Genomic DNA, 14,397 nt, shown 5'->3' with positions numbered 1-14,397 from the left:
CGCCCGCCAACAGGCCCGAGGCCTCTCCCTGGGGTGACTGGCAGCCCCTGGCTCGCGCTGCGTGAGAGGCCCCGGGGGCAGATCGGCGGGCGGGTCCCGCCTATGGCCGCGCTCGGCTCTCGCCGCCCAGCAGCGAGCGCGTGGGGTGACAGAGCAGCCGCTGGGCGGGGAGAGGCCGCGGCGCCGCGCCCCGAGGTGGCGTGACAGGCTGCGGCGCCTCCCCCAGCGCAGGAAAAGGCGGAGTCGCGGCCCGCCTCGGGACTGGGAGGAGGAGCCGCGGCGGTTGAAGCTGAGGCCGGCAGAAGCGGAGACGCTGTCGCCTCTAGCCACTCGCAGGGAGCCCCGCGGCGCCCGGCACCGCCCAGCACGGGGAGGAGCGGCCCGGCTGCCGGCGGCCCCCAGCCCCTGATAAGCTACGGGAGCGGCAGACAGCAGCGGTCCCCGCGCCCCAGGAGAGACACCCCGCCGGCCCGGCATGAGGCGCGAGCCGCGCAGCCCCAGGTGGGGCCTCTGCAGCCTGAGCCTGCTCGCCTGGCTGCTGGTGCTGCCCCCGGTGCAGGTGAGCGAGGGGCCTCCCCGGCCAGGCCGTCTCCTTCCCGCCGGGGCGACCCCCTTGGGCGGGGGAGGAAGGGCTCCGGGCTCCCCTCTGCCCTGGGTCCCGTCCTCTGCTGTAGTCTCGCCGGCATCATACCCCCAGTCTGCGAGGCGGGGCCGGGGGCTAGGCAGGGCCCCAGGGTGGAAGCGGTTGGACGTGGGCCAGGTGGAGCTGTTAAGCTGGGAGCTGTTGGCCGTTGTGCCGCTGTTTGCGTTAGCTTCCCCCCCCCCCCCATCGTCCCGTGAGCGGGCTGAGCCTGCGGTTGTGGCTCTGGTGGGCTCTCGGCTCCCACACGTGCAGCTCTCTGCCCTGTGGAAATCCACGCGGGCCCTGCTGGGCGGTAGGACAGTAACAATAATTGTTGTTTCTTGGACAACGCCCGGGCTCGGCCTTAGTTTCAAGGGGTGGTGCCGGGCCCCACGTTGGTGGAATGGGGCTCACCTGAGGCAGGAGACGCGACTTCACTTGGGACGAGAGACCTGATGACTTTCATCTGAGCTTTTGTTAGAGCAAATTATTTCTTTTCTTCTCCAGCCCCTCAAAAATCGGCATGTCTGCAAACCCAGATCTGATAACTGAACTCGTTTTTAGTAAAAATCATTTTTATTTAAAAGGCATTGCCAAATTAAAAGTTGACACTTCTGTTCCCCTGCTAATTTTTTGTGGTTTTATAGTCACATTTTCCCTCCCTTGCTAAGAGTTTCTCTTACTTGTTGCTGTGTGGAAGTCTCCCAACAGGAGAAGCTGGTTCTCCATACTAGGAGAACACTGAAACTGACTATGCTCCAAGCTTGCCCTGCAAACATTTACGCACTATTAGTCCCATTGATTTAATTGGACTTGACTGCTGCTTTAATGTTTTGGGCCCCTGTTCCGCAAACAACTTTATACCCATGAGTTGTCATAAAGATAATCATGTGTAAGTATTTGCAAAATCCAGGCCTGAGTTTACAGTTTTCTTGGGAGCCATGTAAATATCTTCCATCATAAAAGATAGATTTAGTAACTTGCCGTCAACATCCCATCACTTCCAGCCAGATATACTAGCACTTAGTATATAATAATACAGGGGTTCTCAAACTTCATTGCACTGTGACTGCCTTCTGACAAAAATTACTACACGGCCCCAGGAGGGGGGACCGAAGCCTGAGCCCTGCCACCCCACATAGGAGGTGAGGGCAAAGCCTGACCCCACCACTCTGAGTTGGGGGCTCAAAGCTGAAGCTCAAGGGCTTCAGCCCAAGGCAGGGGCCTGTAACCTGAGCCACACTGCCCCGGGCTGAAGTCTGCCCTGGTGATCCCCATTAAAACAGGGTCATGACCTGCTTTGGAGTCACAACTCTCAGTTTGAGAACCACTGTAATAATATATAATAGCATAAGTAGATTTCAGAGTGCTTCACAGTTATTTATATATTTATCCTCAACATCCCTGTGAGGTAGGGAAGTACCTTAATTTTTACTGAGGGGAAACTGAGGCACAGAAAGGTTAAGAGACTTGCCTGAGGTCACACAAGAAGTATGTGATGGAGCGGCGTATTGACCCTCTAGATCAGGGGTTGGCAACCTTTCAGAAGTGGTGTGCCGAGTGTTCATTTATTCACTCTAATTTAAGGTTTCACGTGCCAGTAATACAGTTTAACGTTTTTTAGAAGGTCTCTCTCTGTCTATATTATGTAACTAAACTATTGTTGTATGTAAAGTTAAACAAGGTTTTCAAAATGTTTAAGAAGCTTAATTTAAAATTAAATTAAAATGCTGATCTTACGCTGCTGGCCCGCGGTTCTGTTCACCTAGGCCGGCAGCAGGCTGAGTGAGACCGGCAGCCAGGACCTGGGCCGGCAAGGGGCCGGCAGCCGGGGCCTGGGGCCAGCAGTGGGCTGAGCGGCTCAGCCCGCTGCTGGTCTGGGGTCCTGGCCCTGCTCACATAGAATGGGTACCTACCTTCTCCCTGGTTCGAGCCCATTCTCTTCCTCTCTCTCTGCACTGAGCTGAGGGTGGGAATGCACTGAGCACAGGGCTCGGGGTGAAGGAGCAGGTTGGGGTGTAGGGTCTGGCCAGGAGCTAAAATGAAGGAGGGGGCTCAGGGTTAGGCAGAAGGTTTGGGTGTGGAGTGCTTACCTGGGCAGCTCCCATTTGGGGCGGGGGGTGCAGGTGGGGGAGAGGGGGAGCGGGGGGCAGGGACCTATGGCGCGCGGGAGGGTTTTTAATGGCACGCTGCTGCCTGCCGGGGTCCCAGCCGCCGGCCCCGCTCAGCCCACTGCCAAACCCAGGCTGGCAGCGGGCTGAGCGGGGCCGGCAGCCGGGACCCCAGCAGGCAGCAGCATGCCATTAAAAACTGGCTCGCGTGCCATAGGTTGCTGACCCCTGCTCTAGATCTTCTAGGTCCTAAGCTACTGCCCTAATCACTGGACCATCTTTTCTCTCTTGGTGTATGTGTTTATATCTATCTCTTGATAATTCATTCTACCAACTTCAAAGAATATTGTTCTCCCATTGTAAAACTTCTATATGGAGGTCCAATGTGAACTTCTTAAACTGAACAATCTCTTGGGGAGCCTGACGCAAATCTTAGCAGGGGTACAATGTAATTAAGTTCAGAATAATATCTCAGTGTAAAAGGTACATTAAAATACACTGTTATACATTTAAGGGCTCTTTCATATTTATAACCAAAAAGGATATGATCATTCACATCTTGTAATGTGTCATGGTACAGATGTAGGTTAGAGATCCTCTGTGAAACACAGCCCAGAGCTGTAAGATGAAGCTTTAAACAATGCAAGACAAAATGATTTTTAATGGCCTCTGTAACCTAAAATTCATTATATATTATTTCACTTCTAAACTAACTTAAGGTAGGTCTTTAAAATGCTGCAGTGGCACAGCTGCACCATTGGGGTACTTAAGTGAAGACGTTTCTGTGCCGATGACAAGGAGAAGTTAAGCCACCTCCACGAGAGGTAGTACCTGTGTTGAGGGGAGAACCCCTCTCATTGATGCAGTGCTGTCTACACTGGGGGATAGGTCGGTATAACTGTGTCGCTCAGGAGTGTGGACGTGGCTGTAGTGTAGTCCTTAAGCTAGGAGGTGTTAGGAATGCTTTTCTTCAAGCTTTGCAAAGCTCTAATAAAAGAGGAGATATGTTAATTGCAGGCCTTTCACTCAGTACTTGCTGCTTACAGTGAAAACTCTGCACTGTAACTGAGGTCTGGTGCAGATGATCTTAGTTTTGTTTAGGAAAGAATGAACAATCCGGATGGATAGATGTGCTCCGTAATCAAGGTTGTTTATTAATATTGTAGGCTTTCCTTTGGTTTTGTAAAAAAAGGATCCGTTTTGCCTTCCTTTTTGGCAGATTGCTGCCATCTTTAGTTGTGGTCTGTATATGAAGATATAAACTTAGTGCTTTTCAGGAAATGGTTTTTGAGGATGGTGGCAGTCCTTTTTTGTTAATGGTATATGGTTTTTACTTACGTGGAAGTGTGAAGAGGAAGCAGTCAGAATAAATATTTAGTGCTTTGAATAGATGGTTTGCATTTCTTTCTTCCCAATACAATTATTTAATAAACATTTCTGTAACCTTGGGATCCATTGGTTTAGTGTTTCATAACACAAACTGAGTCAAGAGACCTGTTCTCCAATTGCTGCTTTGTTACCTTGGACAAGTCACTTAACCTCTATACCTCCATTTCTCCATCTGTAAAATGGAGACATTATTTATCCCTCTTTGTAAAGATATTTGAGATGCTTGGATGAAAAGCTCTATATAAATGTGGAAGTAATTCCTAAAGTAGTTGTCAAAACATATTGTTCAAAATGGGTGTAAAAACGAAGGGAGTCACTGAAGAGACAAACGTTTCCAGAACAAAACAGTAAAAACAGGTGGCTGCTTCTGTATATGAAGGTTCTGATTTGGGTTTTGCAGTGTTCTGGTGGAAGGTGGACAGAAGGGTTTTTATAAGGCAAGGGGTGATGTATAAATTGTGTTTGGGAAAGTGAATGCCTAATAGATCTGGTTACAGCCTGGCAAACTGCCTGCAATCTTTCCTACTTATCTCCTGAGAGTGTCCTTCATTCCTGTTGTGCAACAGCCCCACTACTCAAATGCAGGATATCTGAACAGGGACTGCCACTAGTACGGAATTGTTTGGTACTTTTGTGATTGTAGACAAATTTTAGCTAGGAGCTATGTACTGCCCTTCATATGCATGCAGCATTCCCAGTGCTAAAGTAATTTTTACTTGTGACCAAGTCAAATTGAAACCCCAGTCAAACATAACCCAGTGCATCTGCTAGCCCGCCTACATTACTTTAAAGTTAGGTTAAGAAGACTTTTTTTTTTTTGGTTATAACTTTTGTCTGCTTTATTATTTGACCCTGAAAGGCCGTGACGCTTATGCTTATCAGTTACACTTGGCAGTAATTTCCAATCCTGTGGTCTGTGTTGGGAAACTTGACCTATTAATAGTGAATGAATTCCCAATGAATAAACATCCTGTTAGCTTGAAAAAAAGTTCTCTTTTTTGGAGCAGATATGAATATTGGGAGGGGATGGTGTAATTAGAAATTCCAACAGAAGTATTGATTGTGCATTACAGGACATTAGGTACAATACATATCTGGGTCTGTATGTGTATTGAGGGAGAGGAGGGGGAAGGCAGCGCAGAAGGAGGGAAATAAAGCTGTCTCTTACTGGTGCTGCTGTAAACTCACTCACTGAATTTCTTTCAAACCTTTTAGATTAGAAATGAAAGATAAGGAAAGCTGAATACGATCTTTGATAACCATCCAGTGTTTGGTGCAGGATGACAAATCCTCATTGTTATTCATACAACACAATTATTGTTCTCTGTGTTTGCCTTGAAGTTCAGGGATCCATCATAGTTTTTGTTTTGTGGTGGTCAAGCCTGTCTGAGACATTAAAGAGGTTGATCTCTGAGTTTGATATATAGGACACCCATTTAGTTCATGGGAGAAATGCTGACCTTATGTTGGAGTGGGGGTTGGGGGCTGGTGGATGTATGTTTTGCAATTATGGATAGTGTATATTACTACAAGTTTCCTTACATGTGGTGAATTATTTTAGCACTTTATCTTGTATTAGTAAGAAGAAAAATATGTTTAAGTCAACATGAGCTAAATATTAACCTGGTTTTTTGAGGTAACTATTTCTGCACTGCATATATAATACTGAAAGTGTAGTAAAGTCAGATTGTGTTGCTGATTCATGAAATAGATTTTCTTTTAGCTTGAACTATGACTCAGTCAGCTTTCTCAGCCAAAACAGCTGAAGGAAGTAGTGATTTAGTAGGGGATGTGCTTCTCTCTGAGTGATATCCAACCAAGGCCCCAGCATGGTGTAAGACTATGCTCTTCTTGTAGAAGGTTTATTTCAGATTAGATATAAAAGTGAAGTCCTGACCATGTGGTGGTGTCAGATAGCTCAATGGCACTATTTCTAAAAGTAATTCCTGTAGTGCTCTGGCTGAACTTGGTTAATTTCAGAGCATTCTGCAGACTTAACCCCCCATCCTCTTTAGTTAATTGGATGAGTCTGACCTTTCCAGGATTAAAGGTACACTGTCAACTTGAAATGTGGTCAGTTTCAAATAAGTTGTAAGTGGTTTCAAGTACTACACCTGCTCTTGACAATTAATGATTTTTTTTTTATTATCACATTATTTTTTTAAAGCTGTGTATGTCCCTTGCTATGCACATACAGAAATCCTACTAATGTCAGAGGATTAAATAAGACCTTTAGTTTGTATACCTGTAACAGAGACAAGAGTAACGTATTTTATCTTTTTTTAAAAATTTTCTTTTTTAAATACTTAAGATCCAGCCTCCCTTGACATATGTGGAACTTGCTTGAGAAATTCCCTGCAACATCTTATCAATGAGAATGAAATAGTTACTTGTGTAAATCCCTTGAACATTGATGGAGGATGGGGAGGAGATGAGCCCTCTTTACCATAATTATAGCTAGATGGAATAATCATATGCTCAGTTTGCTAGTCATTTGTTAATGGTTGAACGTTTTAAGTGTCTTCATGCTACTAACTTCAAAAAGGTTAGGAATTGACAAGACTTAAAAAAAGGCAGTTTTTTCTTTCTAGTTTCATTGGTTAGGATCTCTCTAATGCAGGTTGTAGTGTAAATATATCCACTCTAAGGGATGGTCTATAATGACAATTACATTGGCATAGCTTCATCTCTGGTGTGAAAAATCCACATCCCCGAGAGATGTAGTTAAGTCAACCTAACCCCGGCGTAGACTGTGCTAGGTGGATGGAAGACTTCTTCCGTCAATCAAGATACCACCTGTTGGAGAGGTGGATTATTACAGTGATGGGAGAACCCCTTCCACCTCTGTATTGGGTGTTTACGCTGAAGCGCTACAGCTGCGCTGCTATATTGTCTTAAGGGTAAACATAAGCCTGGTCAACACTAAGAAACTTACTTTGGTATAGCTATGTATCTCAGGGATGTGAAAAATCCAGTGCTGAGTTGATGGAAGAAGTCTTCTGTTGACCTAGCTTCCACCTTTTGGGGAGATGGATTACCTACACTGATGGGAGTATCCTCTCATTGGAATATGTAGGGTATACACAGGAGTGCTACAACTGCAGTGGTAGTGTTGCGCTGCTGTAGTGTTTTAGGTGTAGACATGACCATGGCTTAAATGTTAGACTGTATTCCATTTAAACTTGCTTGGGGTGGGAGAACAGGCTATTTATGACTAATGGGTTTTTCTGGTCTTTGAGTAATTGTGCTTGATTCTTCAGTAGTGACAACCACCATTTAAGAGACAAGGTAGGTTTGGTAATATCTTTTATTGGAGCAACTTTTGTTGGTAGAACAGACAAGCTGTGAGTTTCACAGAGCTCTTCCTCATATCTGGAGAAAGTAACCAGCTAAGACACTCTGGTTATTTTCTCTAGACCTGAGGAAGAGCTCTGTGAAGCTGAAGTTTGTCCTTTCTGTCCATAGATGTTGATCCAATAAAAGATATTACCTCATCTACTTTGTCTCATGTCCTGGGACCAACATGGTTCAGCAACACTATAATCCACCATTTAAGTGATAGATAAAAGTTGTGTTTATTGATTAGAAAAAATACAAGTACTAATTTCTGTATTTGATTCATAATTCTACGTATTAAGTTTTACATATATGTAACACTTGTTACTTTGTACCGTTTTCTGAAAATTGAGATTCCCTCAGTCCCACGGTTAATTTATGCTCATTTTGGAGTTAATATAATAAAAATCACATTGGTGGTATTTAAACTATGAAGCCAATCAAATAGTTTGTTTTCTTTACAGTCTTTGGTTGCTAAATCCGTTTTGGTGCCATGGTTAGCATGCACTTGGAAATTATCAGAAACATCCTAAACATATGATGAGTGGGTAGAATTGAACTGTAAACTCTTTGGGCCAGATCCTGCATTCTTTGTGCACCAAAGTTCCCATTAAATTGGAGCTTTAGGTGTGCAATGAATGGGCCACTTATCGTACATAAATCTCAACTCTGCTGTCACATTGTATAGTATGGCCTTGCCTTTATTTTACTATACTCCTATACTTGAATCTGGGACCTCCTGTTGCAGTCTCCATGACCTATTATGTATTTTAAGGCTTGTGAATTCACCCAGATAACTTTCCAGCTGAAGATGCATAATGCTCATGGATGCTTGGTTCAATCACTTGTTGCCTGAATACCATATATGCACACAATTTAACTTATATTAATGAAAAAATCTTTTGTACTTAACTCTTTTAGTACACTTCACTGTATACTCATATAGAAGAAGTACAACTAATGAGATGTTGGAATATGAAGTCAGCAAAAAAATACTTGCAACACATGGAGGGAAACTTCTTTGCATCCTTTATCTGACATAAATAAAGATTTGTAAGGATGGAGGTTCTTCAGCTTGTGGGAATTTTCTCCCTTTTGGAAGGATGAAATCTGGATGGGTAACCAGGTTTATGATCTAGCTGACCAAATTGTTCTAATAAACTCCAACCCCAAATCCAGTGAGCAAGATTTTAATTTTATTTGTATGTATTACTTCTCTCAAATGTGAGTTGAAATTCAGAAACTGATATTTGGTTGGGAAAAAGAGATCCGAGTTTTGTTTGGCTCTCCATCCAATTAACAATGATAGTTAATTAGACTAGTAGCGAAAAGAAACTCAAATACTTCTCACAGCATCATTCTGGTACAGTTGAGAAAATCTGTCCCAATGATGACTGCAATATTAGTAATGTGGAATAAGTAGTAAAGAATATAATAAAAACATCAAGAACGGGTACCCGGATGGCAAAATTAAAAAGATGGCAACACCATTTATTTTTAAAGCACCACTGAGAAGAAAATTTCTTTATTGCATGGTGAAGTCAGTTCTGCGGAACTGGTTATAGTCTGGCATCAAAGCATTTGTATAACTACCATATAATGTTGTGTCTACAGTGCAGCTTGGGGGTGTAATTCCAAGGTCAGGTAGACATATACACTCACTAGCTCCACTTGAGCAACGTGCTAGAAATAGTGTGGCCATGGTAGTAAGGTGGCTGCTTGGGCTGTTCAAAATCCTAGGTATGTATGTACACCTCTATCCCGATCTAACGCTGTCCTCAGGAGCCAAAAAAATCTTACCGCGTTATAGGTGAAACCACGTGATATCGAACTTGCTTTGATCCGCCGGAGGTTGCCCCCCCCCCCTACCCCCCCCCCCCCCCCCCCCCGAGTGCTGCTTTACTGCATTATATCCGAATTTGTATTATATCAGGTCATGTTATATCAGGGTAGAGGTGTATTCAGGTGGCCAGGGCTGGATTTATACACACACACACACACACACACACACACACACACACACACACACAGAGACTTCCCCACTCCGCACTGCCAAGCACGCCCAACAAACTACCCAGCACCCCGCACAACCCTCCCCAGAGACCCACTCTCCTATGCCGTGCCCCGTGGCCACATTCACTGGCCTTGCTGGGAGGTGACTCTGTCCGCTGGGCTGAGCTGGCAGCGTGGCCAGGGCTGGTCCAGGCTTGACCAGGAGTGGGGCCTGCCCAGGCCAGGCTCCCTCAGGACCCACTTGCCCAGCATGGCCCCCTGAGTTGGACTGCTGAGCTCTTTGCCTGCCATGGGGTGTGTGTGTGTGTGTGTGTGTGCTTCGCCTTCCCTGCTAGCAGGAGCGCACCAGGGGGCTGTCTCCTCCTCAGCTGGCCCTGTCCCCTGCCAGGACTTGGGAGCAGCTTTGAATTTTTAAGTGCTCCTAGAACGCCCCTAGGCATGTACCTACTGTGCCTAATTGGAAATCCAGCCCTGCCCTAGACAAAGCTTCAGAGTCTGTTCATGTGTATATATTCCACTGTTGGTGCGCATGTCCCCAATGTACTCGAGTCTAGATTACTTTGATGAGTAGTCTGTTGCGGCTATGCCTTACCCCTCCCATGTCTTTCTGTCTCTAAGCAAGGGTGGAGCAACCCCAACTACCCCTCAATTCTTTCTCACCACTTATTTCTACCAGCTTCTTTGCACAGGGTATGGTCTGTTTACTGTGTAAATAGGTACTTAATGAATACCTAATTAGTGATTAGGTTTAGTGTTAGTAATTTGCTAGTGTTTCCTTTCTTCCCTTTTTGTAAAGAAACTGCTGCTCTGTTTGCCTGTGAATTACCACTAGTACTGGGATCAATTGCTTAAGAATTGAACACTAATCTCCAGTCTTCAAAAAATTGCCTTTCATGTGAAGCTGTAATGCCTCTAAATGATGGGCGTACCTGATCTTTATCATGTTTGGGAGAGGAACACATTAAAGAGATGGGCCATTTGTAAATAATTGTCTAAGGCCTTGTCTACACTACACAGTTGTCTGCCATATGGTCTGGTCTGGCCTGGCCACAAGGCCAGTTGTTGGAATCTTGAACATAGATTCCAAATGTACTTGACTGTCTCCTGAATTTAAAGAACTTTGAACTTTCCATGAGCTTGTTGAGGGTACATCTTGCAGCTCTCCACTTTCCAACACAGGTGGGCAGATGCAGACAAGATGATCTAATAGTGCCTTCTGGCCTTAAACTCTATGACTCTACACTTAAAGGGTTTATGACAGTTTACAAATCCCCCTCCCCCTTTCCCTCTGGCACACAGTTATGGAATCTTTCTTCCTGGGCTCTGAATACTGCCCTCAAGGGGTTAATAAGCCTATCTTTTGAACCTTTGGTTACATGTTTCCTGTTCCTTCTTTCCATTAAAACAGTCGTCTTGGTCATAACATCAGCCAGGAGTGCAAATGAGGTGCAAACTTCAATCTTAAGGCCTCCGTATATCATTTTTCATAAGGACAGGATGTCATTAAGACCTTACCCAAAATAGTCTTTCATTTACATCAGATTATCCACTTTTTTTTCAAAACCACATGCACATTTCCTTAGAGTGCTTTCTTTCTGTATAAACAGAACTAAGCCGTTTAGAGCATCCAGTGGTAGGCAACCTGCGGCCCGTCAGCGTAATCCGCTGGTGGGCCGCAAGACAGTTTGTTTACATTGACTGTCTGCAGGCATGGCTGCCTGCAGCTCCCAGTGGCTGTGGTTCGCTGTTCCCGGCCAATGGGAGCTGCAGGAAGCAGCATGGACCGCAGGAACGTATGGGCTGCCACTTCCCGCAGTTCCCATTGGCTGGGAACGGTGAACCGCAGCCACTGGGAGCTGCAGGTGGCCGTGCCTGTGGATGGTCAGTGGAAACAAACTGTTTTGTGGCCTGCCAGCAGATTACTCTGATGGGCTGCAGGTTGCCCACCACTGCCCTAGGTCATTCATAGCATATGGATTAAAGTACAGGCTGTTTCAATACACTCTAACTGAATAATGGCTTGTATCAAACTTTATGAAATTGACTGATTTTTAACCCTGACTGTAAGAGTCACAGCTCACTTGACTAGGGCACAAGTGGCCTCTGTTGCTTCTTTCAGAAACGTTCCCATTCTGGGTGCTTGTAGAGTAGCTATGTGGTGTTAAGATATGTGTTCGTACAGTGCTACTCTATTGTAGAAGCATCCAGATTTGACCCTAATTTTGGTAAGGCCGTCCTACAATCACTTAAAGAAGTTGATATTTAACCTACAGTAACTGTGGGTCTTTGAGACATAATATCTAGATAGATTCCATGATCAACCCCCCCCTTCCCTGCTATTATGGAGTCTGATAGCCATACAGAACCCAGATACTACGGAACTGAGGGGAGGTTGGGGCTGCCTCACCCTTAATGCCCTTGGCTGGAGACTTGGAGACACTTGGTGTGCAAATGCAGCCCCAAACAGACACTGCTGAGCAAAATAATCTAGACTCGATTGCATGCCAACAGTGAAATATATATGGACAACACATCTGAAAGAACCACAATTACTGTAATGTAAGTACAGTTTGTTTCTTCCCTTGACAAATGTCCTATCATTATTTTTTCATCTTTTGGGTGTGTTTCTGTGTCTGTCATCCAGTAAGAAATGTTTAGTGTATTTAGGGTGACCAGATGTCCCGATCTTTGAGTCTTTTTTCTTGTATAGGCTCCTATTAATCCCCACCCCCGTCCCGATTTTTCACATTTGCTGTCTGGTCACCCTAAGTGTGTTGGATGCTGTGGAATCATTTAATGTAATTCTGTGTAGTCCTTAGATGTTATGTTTGGAGACCATGAGGGGTCCCTGGGATTAGTGAACAAAGTTATTCATGGTCAAGCACAAAACATAGGAGTTTGTCCTTGCAATATAAGCATGTTATGTTTAACAAACACTAGTAAAGGTTGTTTAGAAAACTTCTGCCCCATCTTTATCTGTAAAACTGTCCTATGCAACTTTCAGAATGGAAAAGCTTGCAGAAATATGTACTGAATGCGTTTGTGATGTCATTCAAGTGTTGCTTATATTATATATTGCACAAGTATTTTTGCAAAGGGTTAGAGGCTGTTTAAAATACTTTTTTGGAATAACAGGATGATAGTGTACAGTACTGTACATTGATACATGTGTTGAAATTGCCAGAGTAGATGAACTTTGAATTGTCAATTTAGTTGTTTGATGGTGATAGAAGAGACCAGAAATTCTACAGTTTCAGTTACATACGGTAGAATCCAAAGGACTAGTAAAAAATTGTATGTATTCATGTTTTAAAAAAAAAAAAAATGAAAGGGAGGAGAGAGGCATACAGGTGTTGTCTTCTGTGCATTTCAGGCTAAGTTTTCCAAAAAGAGGTCCCTTCAACTTTTCTCCCCTTAATATACTGCAGTGTAAATTTTGAGCTAGTACCAAGTAAACTTTCTTCATTGCTAGCAGTAAACTTTCTTAAATGCATTGCTAACAGTGGCCTCAAATTCCTTTCTATAGCTAATTAAAAGCAGTACAGCTATAGAAATAGGGGAACGCTGCACTGCTCTTATGTTGGTGACACACAATCTGCTTAAGCTAGGAGGGGGAGGGGAGTGCTGCTGATGGATAGCACAACTCGCTGAGTTTTGCCGTGACCAGATGACTCTCATGTGATGAATGAGAAAAGTTGCATAATCCTTGCTCTTTTGTAATGTTTATGCTGCGTCTTCTCTGAATTTGTAATTATAGCAAATTACTGATGGCAAACTTGTATTTCAGCTTTCCCATCTTAATAAATCAACTTGTCACATTAATTTGCTGCATTTCTGCAGCATACAAATACATTTCTGATTCAAAATACTCTCTATAGGGTTTATAGCAGTAATGGTTACAAACTGATGTTACCTGTGAGCATTTTAACTCATATGAGCAAGTGCTTTTCCGTATTATCCAGCATTTGATTGAAAATTACTACCCATGTGGGACAGGGAGTTCTCTAGATTCCTTGCATATTATAGCCCTGCCAATGTGATTTCCCACACCTATCCTATCACTGTGTACCACCAGGGTAGTAAATGTGCTTTCCCTGGGAATACAAATGGGCAAGTGTGTGTGTTTAACTAGCTAAGCCAGGAAAATGTGTATATATCGTTGGAGGAGGAAAGTGATTGTGTGTGAGAGAGAGAAATTAACATGATTTTTATCTTGTCTGCTGATCTTGTTTTAGCTTTTTCTTATGTGCTATTTAAAAGCTTGCACTGTCTAGTATCTACTGAACTGATATGATTCTAGTTTGATAGTACTCTGCTTTTGGTACTATTAAAAGAAAAATGTCTAGATGGAGGCCTTTCTCCTAATATTTACTTGATATTTTCTGTATCCATTATAAATATTTAAAAATTCTCTGAAAGTCCGTGATTTGAAACATTTGCCATTTTGGTACGAAGTCTCTTGGTTTTAAATAGTTCTTTACCATGCAACTGTCTGACACAACTTCCTCTAATTAGGTACTTTCACAATCATGTGTTTGGTATGGGGAGTGCGGAATGAATCCTGAAGGTAAAAGATATAATTGCAAATATACAGGACTACCAATACCATTACCAAAGGATGGATATGACTTAATGCAGGTATGTTTCTTTTGGACTGTTCTTTTAGAAACTAGAAGGTAAATAGAATATGGGCTGGGATGTGCATAAGACCTAAATATAATTTTCTGCAATAATCTAAGTTCTTGGGCCTTAAAACATGAAATGACTGCACACATTATGGAACTGAGCAATGGCATCAGTGACTTCACATCTTTGTTTAATCGTGTTTAGGTGAGCCCCCTGATCTGTACTACTCTGCATTATGCCTAAAATAATCGGTGCACACTTTCAAGCATGTCACTGCCTTGTATGATTTTAGGTCCTGCC

The 14,397-nt window shown here is 43.8% G+C and overlaps 1 protein-coding gene across 1 annotated transcript in view; it reads left to right on the top strand.

Annotated features, from left to right (window-relative positions):
• Nucleotides 1–277: 277 nt before the first annotated feature.
• The window catches only part of NPC1 (NPC intracellular cholesterol transporter 1), a 51,010-nt gene continuing 36,890 nt past the window's right edge, over nt 278–14,397 (top strand). The window contains exons 1-2 of the mRNA XM_034762771.1: nt 278–559; nt 13,987–14,109. Of these exons, the coding sequence (XP_034618662.1) occupies nt 476–559; nt 13,987–14,109 (207 nt within the window). The 5' untranslated portion in view covers nt 278–475. The remainder of the gene's footprint in view (nt 560–13,986; nt 14,110–14,397) is intronic.

This window comes from Trachemys scripta, chromosome 2, assembly GCF_013100865.1.
Source record: "Trachemys scripta elegans isolate TJP31775 chromosome 2, CAS_Tse_1.0, whole genome shotgun sequence".
Taxonomy (NCBI): Eukaryota; Metazoa; Chordata; order Testudines; family Emydidae; genus Trachemys; species Trachemys scripta.
The sequence above is the reverse complement of the archived record's forward strand: the minus strand, read 5'-3'. Positions and strand labels throughout refer to the sequence as shown.